The sequence below is a fragment of the Solanum verrucosum genome, unplaced genomic scaffold (assembly GCF_900185275.1).
Source record: "Solanum verrucosum unplaced genomic scaffold, falcon-dt-bn FXZP01000125.1, whole genome shotgun sequence".
Classification (NCBI taxonomy): Eukaryota; Viridiplantae; Streptophyta; class Magnoliopsida; order Solanales; family Solanaceae; genus Solanum; species Solanum verrucosum.
This window is the reverse complement of record NW_026019923.1, coordinates 3,620,404-3,642,602: the sequence shown is the minus strand read 5'-3', so window position 1 is coordinate 3,642,602 and position 22,199 is coordinate 3,620,404. Positions and strand designations below refer to the sequence as shown.

The 22,199-nt window shown below is 35.1% G+C and overlaps 3 protein-coding genes across 4 annotated transcripts in view; all 3 read right to left on the bottom strand.

Moving 5' to 3' along the window:
- Nucleotides 1-22,199, bottom strand: part of LOC125825787 (UNC93-like protein 3) — a 111,102-nt gene that overhangs the window by 7,632 nt on the left and 81,271 nt on the right. For both annotated transcript variants that reach the window (XM_049505077.1, XM_049505085.1), the window contains exons 2-3: nucleotides 1,052-1,224; nucleotides 574-737 (exon numbers count right to left, since the gene is read on the bottom strand). In XM_049505077.1, coding sequence (XP_049361034.1) covers nucleotides 574-737; nucleotides 1,052-1,210 — 323 coding nt within the window. In that variant the 5' untranslated portion in view covers nucleotides 1,211-1,224. The remainder of the gene's footprint in view (nucleotides 1-573; nucleotides 738-1,051; nucleotides 1,225-22,199) is intronic.
- LOC125825608 (eukaryotic translation initiation factor 3 subunit A) lies at nucleotides 5,886-13,001 on the bottom strand. Its single transcript, XM_049504936.1, has 14 exons — nucleotides 12,863-13,001; nucleotides 12,036-12,097; nucleotides 11,294-11,775; nucleotides 10,503-10,718; nucleotides 10,047-10,415; nucleotides 9,924-9,953; nucleotides 9,481-9,708; nucleotides 9,210-9,371; nucleotides 8,375-8,596; nucleotides 8,093-8,296; nucleotides 7,812-8,018; nucleotides 7,570-7,650; nucleotides 6,870-7,071; nucleotides 5,886-6,610 (listed from the first exon to the last, which is right to left on the bottom strand). Exons 2-14 carry the CDS (start codon nucleotides 12,079-12,081, stop codon nucleotides 6,186-6,188), a joined length of 2,874 nt encoding a protein of 957 aa, XP_049360893.1. The 5' UTR covers nucleotides 12,082-12,097; nucleotides 12,863-13,001; the 3' UTR covers nucleotides 5,886-6,185.
- Nucleotides 16,774-19,504, bottom strand: LOC125825648 (pentatricopeptide repeat-containing protein At3g53700, chloroplastic). Its single transcript, XM_049504978.1, has one exon. The coding sequence runs from the start codon at nucleotides 19,393-19,395 to the stop codon at nucleotides 17,095-17,097; it is 2,301 nt and encodes a 766-aa protein (XP_049360935.1). The 5' UTR covers nucleotides 19,396-19,504; the 3' UTR covers nucleotides 16,774-17,094.

The window sequence follows — 22,199 nt, the reverse complement described above, 5'->3', positions numbered from 1 at the left end:
TTGGATGGTCAAGAACCTGCACATTCAGAAGATGAAAAAGATTAGGAATGCAGATATTCTGGACAAGGTGGGAGTGGGCCCCGTGGTAGACAAGATGAGAGAGGTGAGACTGAGATGGCTCGGGTATGTAAAGAGAAGATGTTCAGATGCCCCAGTGAGAAAGTGCAAGAGGTTGGCAATATGGATCTGAGGAGAGGTAGAGGTAGGTCGAAGTAGTACTGGGGAGAGGTGATTAGACAGGACATGACACACCCGAGGAGAGGTAGAGGTAGCTCTGTAATTCAATACTTCTTCGTGGCTAATGCCACAACCTCACAAGGAGAAATATGAAATCTGATAGACCTCTATATTTATTCCAATGGAGTACAAGATTCCTATTTCCACTCACACTAAGGATCCATAAGCACACAAACATTGTTAAACGCAAATCCAATTTCAAAAGAACTACAATCACAACTCACTTCATAAAATTCAATCACTACCAACTCAATAGCCTAAATCTTAATCCTTCCCTATAGGTCAAAGATTTAATCTTGGAAAAGCAAAATGCACTAAACATAAGAGAAATCATACCAATTAGGCATCAAATTGGCAGCAACAAACAACCAATAGCCAGTAGTGCCAAGGATCAAAGCATTCTTCGACCCAAGCTTCCGAACCACCAATGAAGCAAATATTGAGCAGAACATAAATGACAAATACAATATCCCCAGTGAAATGGTCCCTAAATTTCCTTCCTGAAACACAAAAAAGAAAACCTCAAACTCACTATCACAGTATCACTTCAACGTCTAAGCTCGCATTTGGCCATAGATTTTGAAAATTTAATCTTTAAACTCTGATCACTTTTTGGGGCTTCCACTCACAAAACTTCAAACTTTTTCCAAGTAAAATTCATTTCCAAACACAACTTCAAATTCAAAAAATCACAACAAAAACTATAGCCAAATGGGAGCTTATAAGAGCCAAACAAACTCTATCCAAAATCACAATTCAACACTAAATAACCCCAAAAACTTCATTAAAAATAGATAATACACAAAAACCTTACTGTATTAATAGTGCTTTCAAGATTCTGAGCAGCCCCATAAGCCAAAAAAATCAACAAAAAAGCAGAGCTCAGAATATAAACATCCTTTTCATGATTCACAATTGAGTTCTCATTTTTCGAAATTTCAACAACAAGGGGTGCTTCCTCATCCATAGCCATTAACAAACCAAAAAAATTATCAAGATCAACAAAGTTACAACAAAATACCCAAACCCCACCAACAAATTTATGTACACAAGTGTATATATACAACAACAAAAAATCTTTTTTTGTCAAAAGAAAGAGAAATTGAGCGACACCATTTGCCGGCAAAAGGAACTATAAAGAAAAGTACATATAGAAAAAGCTTAAGCTACTGAAGAGAACTGATGAATATGACAATAACAAAATTTCAGCGGCCATAGATTAATGTTTGTTGAGAAATTTTTAGTATATTTTTTTTCAATTTTGGGACAAATCAAGATTCTTTTTTTTCCATGGAAATAGACAAAAAGATTTGATTTTTAGTTTAAAGTAAAGCAACTTTTAGGAATAAAAAAATAAGCACATGAACAATGATTACATATTCACCCAAGTTTTTACCGTGCCAGTTAAACACTCTAACTTATAAAATAATTATTTAAATATTTTTAAAATTTATATATTATATCAACGTAAGTTATACTCTAGTTCCGTTTCTACACATTTTTATATTTTTTAATAAGAAATTTCTTTTATAGCTATACAATTATTATCTCATGTTTAATATCATAAGTTTAAAGGTTTTATGATCACACAAATACGATAATATATTTAAAATCGTAAATTTTAAAAGTATTATAAAGTCTTTTTTTTCTTTATTAAATTTTGTGTTAAGTAGTGAAGAGGCAACTATTTAGCGGTAGGTTCATCTAAATCAAGTATTTTTCATGTGAAAAATAAATTTATATGTGAGTTTATTGGAAATAAAAAGTAGATTCAAAAACATATAAAATACAATAGATTCAATTTTTAAAACTTTAAAAATTATACTCATAAAAAATAAATTTTGAATACCTCTAATATCAAGTCAAACTATGACAAACAAAGTGAAATAAAAAAAATATTACACTAGTGGTCGTGAATTAAATCAACATGTTGAATAAAATTTTATTCGCACCTGATGTTTATATCAAATAATACTTTGTTGTCTTTACAAAATTAAGTCATAACTTAAGATAAAAACATGTATAAGTAAATGTTAATTTTGGTGATGAGGATGCATTTAATATATCATTGCATGATAAATGTTTACTAACAAGCCAAAGGCTGACATTTGTACTGCTAATGAAGCTATTAATTAAAAAAACACTTACAATATTCATGTATATTATAATGAATTTTCACATTATCAATATAGTTTTAAAAATTATACCTAATTTGCTTTTAAATGATTTGCTGGCCTAGAAATTCTTTAATGAATAGCTCCAAAAACAGAAATTAAATTTATTCCCAGTTAGAATAGAGAAGTGTCTCTCTAAAATTGAAAAAATAGTACTTATACACAACAATTTGATAATTATTTGTTAAAAACTATCAAAGATTTAACGAAATGGAAAGTACAGGTTTCGGATTCAACCCTTGTTTGCAGAGTTACTTTTAGTAGGAGGTGTTTCCTCTCTCTAAGAATAGTACTAGTAATACTAGTGGTATGAAAGCAAAAGCAGATACGGTGCTCCAAACTACCACCAAGCATGTCCAGAAAGCGAGACAATGCTTAACTAAGGAGAAAAATAGCCTACATCAACAAATAAAAACCAATTTATTTCTATTTAAATTAACTAGATATACAAATCAATGTTGAAAACAAGAAGTCAAGTTTCATATCTCAACTATCAATTGTTCCATTTTTCTACCGGAATTATCATCATCTATGTATTAAAATACACCTTGAAACCAATAAGGCCAACTATCAGTTGTTCCTTTTCCTACCAGAACTATCACCATCTACTCAATTAGAGTGTAAAACTCAAAAGCAATTCAATTATTTAAGTAAACAACACAATATGATTATATGAAATCAAGGATATTCATTTATGATATCTTGTATACTAGTAGACTTGTGGGGTGAAAGGGAATAAGGAAGGAGTAATCAATAAACTATAGAGTTTATGTAATATACATCGTCAGTTCAAACAATTTTACACCATCAGATCATCTGTATTTATTGTAAATATCCTTTAGATGACTTGAGAGTGTAAAAAGTTATTTACATCGACGTGTACAAAACTAAAACTATAAACTATATAAAGGAACAAATCAATTGGCAAAAAGAAATGAAAGCTTCAAAGTCCAAACCTTAGTCACAATGGCCCTTAGGAGATGATCAGGAAACGAATTCTCGAGGGTATACATAGACCTTGAACCCCTCATCTTCTTGAATTGAGATAATCGAGTTCACAGAAGAACAGCTGCACCAGTGTAGCTCAACACTCTGCAGCGTTGAAACATCGCCTAAGCATGAAGGGAACTCCTTAAGTTTCTTACAACTTTGCAGAACAAGATGCTCAAGGGAAGGTAAGCAATCAGATGAGATGTTCCATTGTTCAATGTTTTCAAGAATTTTAGTTTCAGGAACTCTCCGTCTTTCATGTCCCATTGCACGTCCTCAAAGGCTCGGGAAAGTAGTTTGAGGACCTCAGCTACATCAATGACATTGTCTACCACATCAGTGAAACCCACCACTACATCATTGTTGAACGTTGGAGCATTAGTTCGTGATAGTACACAGCTGAAAACCACTCGAACATCACAAACTGTTTCAAATGTTACTGTTCTAGATATGTCACTGAACTCTGCCTGGATCACCTTAAGTTGTTCTACAACATCAGACATCTCAACCACACTACACCATATTCCGCCTTATAGGCTGCTTGCATAACACGTGCCTTCAGATGCTCATTGTTCTCCTTGACAACATCCCAGAGATTAATCTTGAGATACTCTAACGCGTCATGCACTCTTGCAGTATGATGTTTGGGGAAAGGAACGTGATCAGCTTTATGGAGGAGGAGTTCTTTCAGATTTCCTAAAAAGGAATTGAAAAAGCCTATGTCTCTAGCCACTCTCTTCATGATTCTAGTTCTTTCTAGATAAACAGAAGTGGCTAACTCCATTTTGTTCAGCATGTCTTCGTTCGATGCCTTATTACTGAGTGACATAATAAGTGATCCAACCATCGACAATGTAACCCTCCCTTGTGTGATAAAAACATTTAGCTCACTTCCAAGAGAACGACAGTCGTCTGGTGCCTTGCAGAAACACTACTTCCTCGTAAAGAATTTGAATTCGATCCTCTTTACCAACTCAGGATGGGCTATTGATGCAATGTGTATCAGGATCAACTTTACCAACTCAGGATATCGCTCAGGAATATCTTTCAGAAACATCAAGTACTCAACAAGGCAATTGATTTTCCAGGACACAATCAGCAAATTCCACCACAAATTTGTCACAAAAATGTGAATCAGAACATTTTGAGCTTAAAACAGTTGCATAAACTTGTGTAACTTCTGCTTTCGAATCATTAACCTTTCCCAAGGCATTAGAAACCAGTAGAGCCATGCGGATAGGCACGTTTCCGTCTATACTCTTAACATAGAGAGATTGAAAATCTGATTCTGCATTTTGCACCAGAGTTTCTACATGCATCAACAATCCTGAGAAGCCTTAAATCCGCTTTAAGGGTCCGGATTTGATCCTTGATTGAAGGAGTTGAGTCTTCATGACTGTCTAAACAATTCAGACATTTCAAGAGACTGTTAACAACACTATAGTCCATCCCTTCTGTCCTATACAACAAAAATGAAAAAAATCAGCCCATAAACGAAATCTCCCAAGAAACTGTGACTAGTATTTAGTAAAAATACAAGAAGAAGTAGAAGAACCAAACATTTATCATGATTTAAGCTCTGCTGATCTCTGTCACCCAAACTATAATCCAAAATCGATATCGTGTAATGTATTAGCATTTTCTTGTTTTAAATACCGGTAGTGTTCAGACCAGCTTGGGCCTTGGGGCATGTCACGACACGAGGTACCTGTTATCTCTCACCAGCACAGATACCAATTAACTTTGCATACTGAGACCTTGGTAGATGAGAAGAAATCACTTAGCGTTTTTCGCCTTGCTATGATTTGAACCTGAAACTCATGATTCTCGTCCTACTTCATTAACCACTAGGCCACACCATTGAGTGTTAGGTAAATATTTAATCACTAATGTCACCATTCCATTTACATAACCATGAAGACCTCTTTTTAAAAAAAATGATAAATCATAGCATACGGATGAAAAGGAGAATGCACCCGCGCAGAGGCGGATTTGGCCTTTTGGTTATGGGTTCAGCTGAATCTGACTTCGAAAAACGAAGTACAAATATACACATAGAAATTACTAAAATCTCAATAAATTTTAGATTTTGAACCCATACTTTTAACAGTACATCAAGTTCTGAGAATCTTAAAAAAACTCATTAAGTTTAAATCATGAATCCACTATTCATAAATCATTATTTTTTCAAAAAATACTAAACGAGGCAAGACAACGCAACTTCTTGTCAATTGAGCAGATTCACATAAGAAATATTAAACTTTATATTGCACATGTAATTTGTCAATTGTGACATGTTATACTAATACCTAACAATACACTTCAACCTAATAAAAAGAATGGTTTGGTTCTCCAACATTTGGTCCAAAAGTGAAAAAACACACTTGACCTAGGAATGTATTATTTTCACTATTATCGCAAAAATGTAATTGCCAAAGAAAAAATATATGAGGATGAAGAAAACATGGAACTAGCAGGGAATATAGTAGGCAACGTCTTATACTTGAGGAAAAAAGGAAGTTGGAACACAACAGCAACTGTAGTTATTTGCTACGACAAAAAGTATATCAAGATCAAATCGCCTGACGAAAATTTCAACCCTCTCCATACCGTCGGAAATGTCCTAGCCAAGAATTGCTACTCTTGAGCTCATAATACCCACATAACCAATCTCTGATACATATTAAGGTAAAATGCAACAAATTGAATTTCTTGAACCAAAATGCCGAGGATGCAAGACTTGAGTATAAGCCACTGCACAACTCATCAGTTACTAACCCTCATTCACCGCCTAGAAGATGACCAACTGGTCCTCGAGCCACTACTACCAAATGATGTGGGCTTTCGTTCATCGCGCCATGATGGTCTATCATCTGGCTTGCTTCCAGTGCCGCCCCACCTGTCAGTTTCAGGAGGTGGAGCCTGGCCTGCAGCATCAACATTCCCTCGCAAGTGCCTAGGAACGTATTTCCCAGCAGCAGGTGCAGCAGCTGCTGCTGCAGGAACGGGAGCAGCTCCTCCAAGTTCAGTTGGACGCCCCAAGGCTGGAGGCTCAGCAGGCCTTGGCAGTACAGCGGGCTTACGCAAGCCCTCTTCTTTTTCCCGTCTTTCTTTCTCTTCAAGTTCTATCATTCGCAGCCTCTGCTTTTCAGCAATCTCATCTAGCTTGGCTTGTCGCTCAGCTTCCTCTTTCTTCCGTCTCTCTGCCTCTGCAATATTTTCAGAAAGTCCAAAGAATGCCAAATTAATTTCGAGTAGCTATTGAAACCGCAAGTGCAAAAATACAACTTAGAGGAACACAAAAGTTGACTACTGTACTGCAGTCATAAGAGAGTTGTAGATGTCATGTCACACCAACAGAATCATTAACTCTTAGGTTGGATACACCTCGACAACTGTCTACCTTCCTTGCTTAACCTAAATGATTTAAATGCATATGATGGGGGTGGGGATTAATCAGCAAAGTACCTTCACGTTTGCGGGCTTCCTCCTCTTCCTGTAACCTCTTTTGACGCTCCTCCTCAGTTCGCAGAAAGAATAACATTTTCCTCCTAGCTTCCCTCTCCTGCTTCCTTGATTGAATTATCTGGCTGATCCTTTCTCGTCTCTCCTGCTTCAATCTACTGAATTCAGCTTCCCGGCTACTAACAACTCTTTCTTGCAAAATCCTCTGCATGAGTAGAAATATATCAGCCGATCTTCAAGCAATCCCATGGTTGCTCAAATTTCAACTAGTGGAAAAGTAACGTCCATTTGTATTTCTTACGTTAGGTCTACCTTCCTAAAAAATGCAAGGATATACCAGATACAATTGTGTTAATGCTAGCTATTTTAGCATACCAATGTACTCATCATAGGATGAACTGCTGCAAAGGATTTTGAACTTCCTTCTTTTTCTTTTAGTACAAGGACATTATACAAAAACTTAGACGGAAAGCAGAATAAAAGAAAAACCAACTATTTCTATTTCCAGACAGCTCAAATCTTGAAGTACCCTGCACTAAGTTCAGAAGCTTCCAACTTGGTCCTACACCAATTCAATTTAGACCAAACAAAGTTGCATAGTTATCAATAGCTAACCCAATTCCACAACCATAAATTCACTTATATTATCCATCGCTTATATCTAGCAGTTCATGAATTCATAAAAGACAGGATATAAAGTGACCTTGTTCTCCAACATGCGTCCCAGTCTCTTTTTCTCTTCCAAGTCTCCAGCATGGCGTTGCCTGCTCAGTTCAACCTCTTGCTGAAAACGTACATTACAATGCAAATTCGTCAGCAATACTTCGACCAAAAAGTAAGAAAGAAAACAAAATATAATGTATCAAATTTACAGTTCTTAAGAGAGAAAAGTGAAAATTATTATAGTGGTTTGGTCAAAAAGCATGATGTATCTTTTATGCAAACCTGCTGCTCGCGTTCATGAAGAGCTGCCTCTTCAGCTAAACGCTGATTATATGCAGCTTCAATAAGAGGTGCAGCTTCTTCTCTTTTAGCTCTTTCCAAATGATCCATAGTTTTGGCATACTTCTGCAGCTTTTTCTCCCTTTCTTGCCTCTCCCTCAGTTGCTCATTCAGCGCCAATTCCATGATCACCTGTTTAGTCATCTTTTCCTGAAATCAAATTAAAGCCAGGTAAGATTTCCCATTTGAAGGTTTGGGGATAGGATTACAAATTATGCACTTACTCCCTCTAGAATAGGCTTCTTCTTCCTCTTGCTGCGTTTTTCAGCTTCTTGCAGCATAGCTTGGGCCTCTTCAAGTTCTCGGTCCTCTATTTCCTTCAAAATTCGCTGGCTCCTCCTTTGCTCATACTCAGCAGCAATGCGCTTTTGCTCAGCATCTTCCGTCATCTTTTGAAGCTCTCGCCTCTTCGACTCTTCCACTCGTTCCTTAATAAATAGTCATAAAAGTTCATACACGAGAACAACAATAACAAGCAATTCACAATGCAACCAAGAAGTTCATACCATTTCTAAGAGTAAACGCTCTTGCTCCTCTTTGCGTTTCTCAATAATGGACTTCCGTGCAAGAAGTCTCTTGTGCTCCTTCTCCACTATCTCTGCTAAATTAGACAAGGCATCCCCGAGCTTGGCTGCCTTCTTTGCTGGGGGATAGATCATTGTCCTTGCCTTGCTAAGGGATTCAGCAAAAAGAGACAGATGATCCCGGAGTCCTTCAGCCTCAATACTCTGGAAACAAAATTATAAGCAAATGAGACATGATAAGACTAGCACACATGAGATTATAATCCCTGCTAGTTCAAAATGTCTAAGAGAAACATTTGAAATTTCTCCTGCCTCAGTTCATCAACATATAATACCACAGAGGTACACAATGCTGAACTTACAAATCCACAAGAGTCGGACCATTTAACCATCCCCATGGCCCATAATCCCATAACATAGAATCTGCCAAAAATAGCAATCCAGTGAACTCTTAGATCTCAGAAACTTACCACAGCTCTTCAGAGTTCACAAGCTCAGTCAGACAGACTCATTCTAGTGACGTAACTACAAACTTATTAAGCCAACAACACACATTTAGATAGCCCACAATTTTACCGTTCAAAACATTAATATTAGATAACAGAAGACACAAGGTCAGATGTCATAAGCAAGCTATGCCCATGCTTTTACTTAAACAGTGAGGGAAAGAACAATGTGTCTGCAGAGATGAATGAGAGGGCTGACAATCCCTGACCAACACCTGACAAGGACAAGGGAAAGGAATATCTAGGTGTGCCCTACCGACAAACAAACAAAACGGTAGATGAAAATTTAATTCCAAGCGACACAATTATACCTGTTTGCCAAAGAAGACGGCACCCTTCATGTGATCAACTTTGATGGCTAGAAAATTACGCCTAACTGCATCAACTGATATTTTCTCAATAGCAGTAAAGTCGAAGAATGGGATCATCTTAGATATGTTATCAATCTGGATTGTCTGATACACCTGAGAGACCTGTAACAAGAAAAGGGTTCTCATTTAATTGAAAGATGGACTTCCGCCAAAATAATGAGCATGTCTGCTGATCTGCTCTTTATCAAAAAGTATAAAACAGTGTGCACACCTGCTGGAGCAACCTCAGAGTAGCAAGCTTTTCTAAGGCAGGAACATACTGACACAGTTGTACTTCAGGAACCGAAGAAACTGAAGACAGCTTACCACCAAGCTTTGATATTTTATTCAATATGGGCTGCACCTTCAGTGCCAGATCCAAAGGAAGAAACTCATTTTCTAACAGATGATAAAGATCTTTCACTTCTTGAGTGACACAAGACATCACACCTTTGGACACCTACAGAAGGAGAAACAATTAAGAAAAAGTAAAAGGAACCGTCACACAATTAAAAAATCAAGAGACTGAAACAATTACAAAAACAGTATGATGCGCTTATTTGTGCCTCAAAAATTTGATGGGTTCATTGAAATTTAAATAGACAAAAAGAATTTAATGGAAACAATCAAAGGACCATACGCTAAATTCAAAAAATAACAAATAAAATTACTCACCAACTCTGAGAGAAGTGATGATCGAGAAAGCTGAAAAGGAGAAACAGCAAGGAACTCAAGCTGATTAGCAAAGTAAGACATTATAAATAAAGAACTAAATAACATAATCAGAAATGAAATTACCGCCACTCTGTTTTCGGCTTTGGGTTCAACTTCAAAACCAATTAGATTGGCCACCCTCAAACTCCTCTCCTTCTCATTTTCAAGCTCAAGATGAGATGCACCATAAGACTGATCATAAGGAGGCACTGAAAGTGCAGCTAGGACAACAGACGATGCTATTAACTGCAAATCCTTCTGGCTTAAATTTTTATTAAAACCCTTCTGAAGAGAGAAAAGCTTGAGCCAGGCATAAGCATGATAAAGATGATTTGATGACATCCAGAATATCTCAGTAAGCTTCCCATAGTAAACACCCATTAATGACGCCTTGGGGGTTTTCTTAACCATGCACATCAAACCATAAATGTCTTCAATGGAACGAAAAGCTTCCTGCGTCAAAGAAAATTAGAACATATGAATGAAATTCACTCTCTAGGGACAAAAAGATATGCTTAAATCTATCAGAAAAGTAATAACCTGCCATAGACTCAGTTCAGTAGCAACTTTCAGCTGTTCAAATCTAGTGTCTAGATACAATTGCAGGCTTTCTGGAAGAGACAGATCAGGCCGGTCCCTCTGATCTCTATACTTGTTGAGATTTGCCAAATGATTCCGGATGATTTCACAAAGACGGCGAAATTCTGTTGTACGCTTGTATTGCTTACAAAACTGAAAGGCTCGGTGTGCTGTCATCTGAGCAAATTAGGTTTGAAACTTAATTAACCTATCTTTCAGCGGAAAAAAAACGGCAGAAAAAAGATGGAGAGAGTAAAGCATCTCCAATCAGCCATGCAGAAAGCTTAAATAGCATACAGGACAAATCTGGTTCTAAGACACAAAAAAATATTACAACAGGATGATATATAAACTTTCATATCAAAAAATAATAAACTTGTTCTGACAAAATGATATCTGTACTAGGGCGGGTCACAGACGGATTTCTCGGTTATCAAAAAAAAGAAAAAAATCTGTACTAAACAAAGTACATAGACAGATACCCTGCAAACTGAGAAAGACTCCCGCAAAGTTTGTGAATAAGAAGTAAAAAGGGACTGATTTCTGATTTACTAATCAGAAGCACAATAACTTTCCAGGCAAGCAAATAGAAAGAAAAGAAAAAAAGGATAATCAATTTGCTTACTCAATTACAGTCTAAAACAAGTCCTGAAAACAGTGAAAATTCAGGATGCTGGAATTCCTCGCCTCGGAACATAAAAGCAGTCAAATTATTCAACCACATAACAAAAGATATGGCAATGGAAACTTACTGCATACAGAGCCTCCAATCTAGAGTTGTTACGCAAGATCTCCAGAACAGTTCTATATGTCTCCCACAAGAACTTAAACCAGGGAGTGACAAGCTCACGATCAGATCTATCCTTTCCTTTCTCCCCACTAACATAACTCAACATAAGGTCTTCAGGCCTTTTATCAGCCTCCAAGTCTTCCACATCCAGAGCTTCCTCCAGAGCCTGTGCCTGATTGCGAGCTAGTTCAGCTCGCTCAGTAGCTAAATGCATGAAGTGCTTTATTACCTCCTCTAAGGAGTTAATGTTCACTTGTTGACAGACTATACGATATTGAATTAGGCCATCCTTGGCAAACCTTCCCCTTCTCATGTCAACACATAGCTCTACATACTTAAACATTATCCTTTCAAGAGTCTTTTGCCATGCTCTATATCTCCTTGAAGTAATAAGATCATGAAGTGCTTGAAGGGCTTCTTGCTTTTGTCCAACAGTAATCAACTCTGCATCAAATCATTAAACTCATCAGCATGCCAAGATTCTAAATTTTGCTATAAAAACACCTGGAATTTCAAAAATTTAACTCTTCAATAATACTAAGAATCATCTAGACTACCCTCACCCTGTGAACATATAACCCCCTCCTAAAATCTCAGACCCATTGCAAGAGATAAAAGTTTGCAAGTGTACAGAACCTATAATACTAGTACACGTTCCGTAAAAGATATTTGCTAAAACAGATGAAGATAGTAACTCCACTAACCTTCAGCACGCTTCAAAGCATTCTCTGGTTTGGCAAAAGTCGCCATTTCGATGATCTTTCACCTGCAAAGGAACAGTTGGATGAGACAAACGGCAGAGAAGTTCATCAACACAGGCAAAACCATATATGTTAAATCCATATGCACAGTAGTAGCATTTCTAGGAAAACCTACAACAAAACCCAATCAATAGTTCAAACAGGTCAGAACTTTAGCTTCTTTGTCCTCCCCAATCCACCCCACCACACCCCCCTAAGAAACAAAATATCATACCAGAATACTGTTTTTTTATCAACCTCATCTTATAACCAAGAAATCTCTAAACTAGGTGCCCGCCTACTACACCATTCTCCACTTAAACACCAAGTCTTCTTTCAAACCCGCGAGGTGCGCCTAACCCACACAACACAAATTACCCTCTCACCACTCGACCCAAAACCTAGAAAAGGTTTCTTTATCATCTTTTATTACCTGGGCACAAATCTAACAGAACCCCATCAATCAATTTAATCAACTAAGCTCTACCCCAAACCAGTAAAGTCAAACATATTAATCCTCTACATCCACTCCGCTCTAATTCATCCATACCCAAATAGGAACAAACAAGAAAAATCAATAAAAAAACGACAAAAATTTCAACTTTCATTCTTTCCATGTAAAGAAAAAGAACCCCACATCATAAATCGGAAGATTCAAGTACGTAAACACATCTATAAATCCAAATGGGAATTTCACACATATATGTAACCAAATCTACTCATACCGGATTGAAACTGTACTAAAAATTTGCAAATTTTTAAGAAAACAGATGATTGTATGTGATAATTACCAGTGGATTTTGGATGCTTTGTGGGTGCCGCAATCTCCTTCTCTCTCTATTGTTTGCCCTAAAAACTTGATATGATGTGAGAGAGAGCTAAGTGAGAGCAAAATATGATGTGTTACAAGGGTTCAACGAAACTGGTCCTTTATTTTATGGAAACGCTACTTTTACCCCCAAACTTTTGTGAAATGCGGAATCTAATAAAAATAATTATATCTACATATTTTATTTTTTGTAAAAATTACATAAATCTCGTAGTGTTAAAAACTAATTACATTTTATTTCTATTTTTTTTAAATTACAAAAACTTTTAAATTCAAGAATTTCAGATACATCAATAGACATGTGGATACATAGGTCGCGAGACATTGCTATTTAGGAAACTTGTGAATACATACCGAGGGAGAGAGGTGTATCCGACAGGGGAGGGATGTATCAGAGGGGATAAGGATGTATCCAAGAGGGGATACGGATCGAGAGAGGATAGGAATGTATCCGAGAGGAAAATTTTGTAAAAATAATTTAAATGGTATGAAATTTTAGAGATTGTGGTAAAATAAGATGTGTATTTGAGTAATTTTAATTTATATTTTTGTGTTACACTCACATAGCCCATTTTCTTCAGCAACGATGTTTATATAATATTATATAACATTATATATTTACTGTACACAATGTATAAGCTTGTATAAAAATATACAATAGTGTATATTTATACACATTTTACATTGTTATAAAGTTTACACAAAATAATATGATATATTTATATATACACTGTAAAAATATATGCTAATTTGTGTTTTCCAAGATGAATCGGGGTAACACCCTCTGTTTTAATTCATTTGTTTGATTGTAATTGGTAGAAAGTAAAACTAACTTTTGAAATTTTGATCTTAAACTAGAGATATGTAAAACGCACTTAAATTTTTTTTAGTTTTGTGATCATAAACATGTCACATTAAAAATTAAAATTTTAAATAATTGCCAAAAAAACAAAAAAAAAAAAAAAAATTCTTTTGGCAAAAATTCATTGTTATGACTGGACCATCTTATTTACAAGAAAAATGGTTGAATTAGTAATTTAGTCATACCCTCCTTCGTTCTACTTTAGCCATTAATGGTTTTTTCCTCTTCTCTTTGCTGCTTTTCAGTCTTCCTTCCTTTTTCTTCGATGATCAATCTCGATAATTAAAGTTTCAAAGTTTGATTTAAAATTTTGATGTAGCAATCGTTTCGAGCGAATTATATATCAAAAGATTCAAAACATCAACAGAATTTCATATTTAAAATTTGATATTGTTTAGAAGAGATGTTGAGTTGGACATGATCAAATAGAAAGAAGTAAAATTACTTGCAATAAAATCGTTTTTCTTCTGGAATCACCTCCTTAATCATAATCAATCTTCCATTTAACTATTTTTCATCCCTTTCCTTCTTCTTCAATTAGCCTAACAAATATTCAGAAAAGATTAATTCAATAAATAGTCAGTGTATACCTCATATGTAGTTAAGTTATATTAAACTTTTTTAGTATATCATTATGTATAATCAATGTATAACTCAAATATGAATAAGCTAGATTCTGCTTTTGAATGTATCATAATGTATAGTCAATGTATACTTTCAATGACTTTAGGCTATTTCTATGTAAATAAAAACATGATTATATTTGTCATAAACTAGGTACTTTATTGTAAATATTTGAAACAATCCCTTTTTTTAATTACTAATTTTATAATGTATCAAATACAAAATATTTGCAAGGTTGAGATTTGTAAAAGGGCCACATCAAATTTTAAGCTGAGACACGAATTACAACAAAAACATACCTAGTATAATCTCACAAATGGAGTTTCAGGAAAGTGGTTTGTACGCAATCTTAACCCAACATTGCGAAGTTAGAGAAGTTTCCGATAGATCTCGATGCAAATAAAACATATCAAAATCAAGTATGAAAAATATAGTATATGTAAATAGTCTTTTTGAAGTATATTTTTTGTTTGAAAAGCTTTGACAAAGAAGGTGCACCAAAAGTTCAGAACTTTTTGGTCTCTTTACTCAAAGGCTTAGGCATCATTACAAAGAGAATCTACCCAACTAGGCCACTACATAGTCAATATATAAACTTTATGCTTGATGCTATTACTATTTAACTGCTCTTTAGATTCTCAAAGAGGCAACAAAGTTTCTCTTTTGACATCGACGATCAGCTTGAACGCACCTCGACTAATGCACGAGGCCATTTTGTTTAGTGTCCAAGCAACAAATCATAGGTAATCCTGCTTACCAAGGCTGAAGTAGATCAACTTACACCAAGTCTTGCAGCTAAGATTTGAATATGATACATCTAAACACATGTCTGAACCACAACAAGATATCCTAGGTTCCTAAACAAGCTAAAACAATGAATGCCCCAGCTAGCCAAACAAAAACACACTCTAAGTTACTAATGCCAGATTTCCGTCTAATTATCAATGAAGAAACATCAAACATGCTTTGAATAAAATTAGAATCCAATTGAAATTAAAGATGAGGAGCAGTTATGTGAATGAACAATGTCACTGCTTCGAATTGGAACATATTACTGGTTCAAACATCTAATGTGTGTCTCTGATCCCATCTTCATGGATTTGGATGATATTGAGGGACATGACATATATTCTCTGATATAACTAACATTGTGAAAGAAGCTGGTGACTACAGCTTAAGACTAAGCCGGGGACGTGATTTGAACTTGGAAGACGTTCATATTCCCAACCATATCTCTGAGAAGAAGTCCGTACCTCAAACATTTCAGCACAATACAGTAATAAAGGAAAGGGAGGAGCCATATTTCTCGGGATACCTCATTAATCTACTTCAGAGTTTACTATCATACATCAATGAAGCAACATCATTTGCACACACTTCCCTATAGTCACTTACCCACCTTCCTGAGCAGCCAAGAGCAATATGATTCCTATACCAAGATAATGCACCCTATTGATGTCTCGGACAAGTCATCAAAGGCTTCATAAAGCTCATGTTGACTGAAAAACTGAAGTAAATTTTAAGAAAGAGGAAAACTATTTACCAGCTTGAACAACTGAAGTGAAGCAAAATGTGGTCAGCATGATCCAAGGACTCATGAAAGACCGACTTTGGCCTTTAGGTAAACTTAGCCACTTGGAGCTAAAGACTTATCCAACTTGTCTAAGGAAACAAGCTTGTACAGTGAATCTTAATGAATCTGCAACCAATACAATGATTACAGGACTTGAAGTTAATATGATCGAAACAAACGAACCAACAAAAATCAGAAGAACAAGACATACCTTCTGAGTTAGGGCTCAATGCATTCATCCAAGCTAACTTTAATTGAACTGAAATTCATGAAAACAGAAAACATGCTTGCAATCATGCAGATTTTTTCCCAAGCTACCTAACTTTATCCTCGTCCTTAGTTAAACTAAAGGTAGGGAAGGAGAACCGGGAGGTTGATTGATTATGCCCTCCAGTATGCATTCATAGTTCGGGCCCAAAATTTTCAGGTCAAGTGGATTCATACAAGAAACTTATATTAACTAGGATGATTTTACTATGTTAAGTTTTCAGTTAATTTACCAGCTAACAGCTACCCCTACCCCTATATCAAGTTCTTCTTTATCCCAATGATTTTGGTGTTTCTTGCATTGGAATTTTCATGTATTATAAGAAAAGAGAAATGAGGCTTATTGGAGTGAGCTTGCAGTGCTGAAAAGGAAAATGGTGTGCACAGATAAATGTAACTGAAAACATTAGTCTCACAGGTCAAAGGGTGGATGAACAACAACTTAATTGAGAGACAGCTTCAGAAACTTTAAAGAAGCAAATAACATATACATGCTCTGTATCCTTCTGATCAAGAAAAACCACTACCATGGTCTGTATCCTTCTGATCAAGAAAAACCACTACTTCTGACATTAACTTAGTAAGATGGCTTTGATACAGTTAGAATTCTGTGTTGCATGTATCTAAGAACAGAAATCAGTGACAATATATGAATACATTACTTAAGCCTTCTAGAGAACTGTATTAAGCTGGGAAATGTCCACAGTGTTTGAGTTGTAACTCATTAAAGAGATTATTTCTGAGATGGGCCAAAAAATGAAACCATTATCAAACTGAGTGGACAAAATTAGACACTGATTACTATTATAGCAAGCAACTGATACAGTTTGATTCCTACTTTGTGGGACCTCTACTTTGGATGATTTCTTTATCCCCAGTATGTCCTTTTTGGGTATCTGCTATCTAGGACACTGCCAAGAGTAGCCAGTGCATCTTGGAATTTCCGGATTTTCAGGAAACCTTTAATCATAGTAACCTCACTGTCTGAGAAGTTTGCTTTTTTCATGATCATGCCAACAAGCTTAACTAGCGTGTCCTCCCTCGACAAAGAATACAGTCCTTCAGCCAGATTGTAGAATGAGGAAAATTCAGGTATGTGTCCTTTTTCTATCATCTCAACAGAAAAATCAACAGCTTCTTGAATCGGTCCCCCACCAGAAGAAAGACCACGAAAAACAATTTTGTAAGATAAAGCATCAGGAGGATTAGCTGTTTCCTGCATTTCTCTGAAGAGTCTTACGGCTTCATTGGTTTTCCTCCGTCTGAAGATTGCTTGAATTACAGGGTTATAGGCCTGAGGGGTCAAAATCATTCCTTTCATTTGAATACTCCTGAGGAGCTTGCTCGCAATCTCAACCCTACCTGCTTTACATAGTCCCTGTATTAAGGTCCCATACGTAACGATGTCTGGTTCACAGCCATTTGATGTCATGGTTTGCACAATGTCTGCAGCCTTTTTTATATCACCTGCTCTGCAGAAATGAGCGAGAATGGAATTGTACGTGAATTTGTCAGGCTTTAGTCCTTCCAGTATCATCTGGTCCATAAGCTGAGCAGCATCTTCTACTCTCTTGCTCTTACAGAGACCATCAATCAGAGTGTTATACGTGACCAGGTTTCTAGAAACCCCTTGTAGTTCCATCTGGTCGAAAATCTCTTCTGCTTCTTCAATTTTCTTGTCTTTGCAGAAGCCATCTATCAGAGTATTGTATGTTATCACACTTCTTGCACAGCCACTCGATTCCATATCTTTGAGTAGGTTCAAAGCTTCACCTATTCTCCTTTTGGCACAGAGACAATCAATTAGGATATTATAAGTGAACTCGTCTGGCTGGCAACCTTTGTCCTTCATTTCTTCAAACATTTCCATTGCAACATTGAAATTACCGGTAAAGCAGAGACCTTGTATGAGAGAATTGAAAGTGCAAACATCAGGTAAGAACCCTTTGTTCGTAAGAACACGAGCAAACTCGGTAGCTTCTTGGACTTGGTTCTCCTTACACAAAGCACTAATGATGGTGTTATAAGTGACTGTATTAGGTGTACAGTCCCTTACAAGCATCTGATTGAGAAGTTCCATAGCCTCTTGGACTTCACCAACTTCACAAAGCCCAGAAATCAAAATATTATAAGTATATACATCAGGATCAAACCCGTCCTGCAACATTAAATCCAAAATATCCAAGGCTTGGACAGCGTGTCCTGCTTTGCACAAACCATTTATCAAAGTGTTGAACGTAAATTGGTCCGGAGAAAACCCTCGACTACACATATCTTGCACAAAGTTCAGAGCTTCATCAATCCTTCCTTCTTTACAGTACCCATGAATCAAAAGATTAACAGTAATATTACTTGCAAGACATTTAGCTGACACCATTTGATCCCTAATTCTCAATGCACCATCAAAATTCCCTTCCTCAATATAACCTTGCATTATCGTCGTAAAGGTCCTTTCATCCGGTACCAAACCGTGCATAGGCATTTCCTCCATCATCAAAATAGCAGGCCTAATCTGATGTGTCTTACACAAAGCTTTTATCAATATATTAAAAGTCGATACATCTGCCTTTACACCTTCATCCAACATTCTACTATGCACATTTTCAACAAATTTCAACTTATTCCCATCAACAAGAACATTCAACAACAAATTATAACTAAAAGTACCAGGCTTTACACCAAACTCATTCCACATCATATCAAGAACCTTAATAGCTTCATTATACAACTCAAATTTAGCATAACTTTCAATAAAGATAAAGAAAGTACCTTCAACTAATTCAACCTTCAATCTCTTCATATCATCCAATACCCCTTTCATTAAATCAAAAGATCCCACATTTCCAAGCTTCCTTAGAATCTCCTCGTATATAGACAAAGTGGGTGTGAAATGGGGTTGCTTAGAAGCCCATTTAAAGAGATGAAAAGCTGAAGTTTCATCATTTTCTTGACGAAGGGTGTCGAGAAATTGCTTTGGAGTGAAATCTTGCAAGAGTTCTTTTGCTTTAGAAGGTAAAACAGTTGAAGAAACACGTTCATGGCGAGATGAAAATGGGAGAGATATGGGTTTAGGAGGATGAAATGGAGGAGGAAATGAAAAGGGGTTTGGTGGATTTTGAGATTGAGTCCATGGATGGCATTTGAGGAAGGAAGAGAAAGAGAAAGCCATTGAAGCAATTCAACAAACAGGTAGCATGCGGTGACACTAATTCAAGAATAGCTCAGTGAAGAAGAACAGAGGCTTTGAGAACCAAAGATGCTAAGTGGATAAAAGTAACTCTTTCTCTTAACAAGATTACAAATTGTTAGTTGATAAGATTAGTTTAAAATTGTCCAAGTGAGTTTAATCCTATGTACCAATAGAATATTATGCGTTTTCTATGTTGGATCTTGCAAAGAGAGAACTTGTTTTTTTCTCTGACTTTCTCTCTTATTCGCGGAGCAAAGAAAGCGGGTTGTTTAAATGGGTTGTTTAAGCGGGCTGGGTGGGGGGAGAGATATTGTTGGCGGAGGAGATCGAGGAGAGGCCGATGGGAGAGAAAAATATTTGATTGTTTTGGAGCCTTAATTGGAATGTTTAAATTTAAAGATTATTAATCAATCTTAATTTTAAGAAATGTGTGTAATCTATTAGTATCTTCAATAATATACTGAGTAAATTATTATTAGTGGTAATATGTGTAATTATTTAAAAGTAAATGTATAATTAATATATATGGTAGTGGTGTATGAGCCTGTTTAGATTGGCTTAAACAATATAGTTTTTTTCAAAAATAACGCTTTGATACCATTTAATCATAATGTAATAATGTTCTAATACTACTTGATAAGAATCGTGTTTGTAATTCAAAATTTTGATGATAAAAAAAAATTCAACAACTAAGAACATCCTCAACTCCCTCTATTTACTCTCTAAACTCTATATATAACGAAAAAATAAAGAACATCTCGAACTTTACTCTAATTTACCCCTCTAAACTCTATATTAGGAGAATTACTACTCATCCTCTCTATTTCACTTTTTAACTTGTAGTTCTTCAAATTTAAAAGATCAAAATAAATCTACTCCAATAAATAAGGGGCTGATATAAAATGGATGTCTACATTAATATATTTTATGTTGTAGGAATATACTCACAACATATTATATGTTGTAAGATAAATATGCACATAATATATTATGTGTCGTAAGATAAATATATACACAATATGTTATGTGTTGTATATTAGTAACCATATAATATACTTGGAGCCCAAAGTATATACATGACAAAGATATCCATATATTACAATTGGTGCTCAACTATATACACTTATATATACCATTTCTTCTTGTAACAAAGATAGTAGCAAGAACAAGTGAAATTAAAATACTACACCTATTTTCTTATCCATTTTTTTTTTGTTATCGTAGCATTTATATTTATTTTATAATACGAACAATTTTAACTTAAAACTTTTGATAATAATATAATAATGCTCTGATACCGCTTGATAATAATGCGACAATATTTTTAATAATACTTAATAAGAAATTGTGTTAGTAATTCAAAATTTTGATAAAAAAATTCAAGATCTTAGGAGAGAAAATGGGTCAAATGTTGTAAAATGAATGTCCACATACATATATTTTGTGGTAACATATATTGTGTATAAGATAAAAATACACACATTATATAAAATGTTGTAAATTAGGTATCCATATAATACACTTGGTGCTCAAGCATATACATGAAAAATAGATATTCATGCAATATTTTTGATGCCCGAGTATATATATATATATATATATATATATATATATATATATAGTATATACCCATCTTCTTGTAACAAAAGTAAGAAGCAAGGTAAGAGTAAGTGAAAACAAAAGCATTCAATAATAGAGAAAAGCTATAGCATAATTGTTGCAACAACTTCAACAATTGTTTAATTTATGATCAAAAGTAAAGTTGAGAGGAGCTGACGAAAAAGCTGATAGTCATGACAGAGGTAAATGTGATGGGGTTGATAGCGATGACAAGTAAGAGGTGATTGTTGCAGCTGTGATAATGGCGATGATGGTGGAAGAGAAGGTAAAGTTAATAGCGAAGGAGAAAATAGTGATGATTTCTGCGGTAAAAGGGTGGGTGGAAAGATAGGACATTTGTATAAATAATAAAATTTTAAAATTATTGTTATTAACGTTGATCTTATTAAGTTGTAACCTCTACTCAATAATTAAGATTTGTTAAAAAAAAAATAATTAAAAATTGAAACTTTTTTCATCTCCCTTTTTCCCAATTTAGGACCCATTTATCTATGAGAATTACTTTATATTTATTTATTTTTAATTTTATTTTTTTTTACTATTTAGAGAAAAAAAACTGTGTTTGATTACAAATTGTCCATTTTTAAAAATCTAACTTGGAATTTATTCTAAATTTGAAAAAGTGGTCTACGTCTCCGACCCATCTTTCCAACTCACTTCCAATCATTAAGAATAATTTAATTTCAATTTTTGCTCTAATTTTGATTATTCCTTTCTTCTATCATCCACCAACTAGTGTAATTATTCAACTCCATTGCTATCACTTTCTATGTGATAAAATTCCAAAATGCAACTAGTTGTGCATGTCTCCAAGCAATCTTTCATCTTTTTATCAATTGATCGAGAAATGCATATTTGACGAAAAGAATTAATCATACAATATAGAAGAATTATTTTGAAAAATAACTAGTTTTTTTTATTATTATTAATTTTTTGTACTAATAGGTCTTTATAATAAAACTTAAAAATTAATGAAGTGTAATAACATATAATACCTTGTATATGCGATCGAATACTTAATACATACTGTCGTTTTAATTTTTTGTAATGCTATAAATACAAACCGTCCTGCTATTAAATGGGTGCACACAAGTTTTTCATTAGTAGTCGCGAAATGACGTCAACAACATACTCGTGTAAACCCACAAGTAAAGTATGAGAAG

What these genes read in the sequence shown, in the direction of transcription:
- LOC125825608 (XM_049504936.1), bottom strand. Translation starts at nt 12,081, where the DNA reads ATGGCGACTTTTGCCAAACCAGAGAATGCTTTGAAGCGTGCTGAAG. An exon ending in AGAAGCCTATTCTAGAGGGA is followed by an intron (nt 8,019 to 8,092) that starts GTAAGTGCATAA and finishes ATTTGATTTCAG; the next exon opens with GAAAAGATGACTAAACAGGT. An exon ending in GACGCATGTTGGAGAACAAG is followed by an intron (nt 7,072 to 7,569) that starts GTCACTTTATAT and finishes CTACTCATGCAG; the next exon opens with AGGATTTTGCAAGAAAGAGT.
- LOC125825648 (XM_049504978.1), bottom strand. Translation starts at nt 19,395, where the DNA reads ATGGCTTTCTCTTTCTCTTCCTTCCTCAAATGCCATCCATGGACTCAA.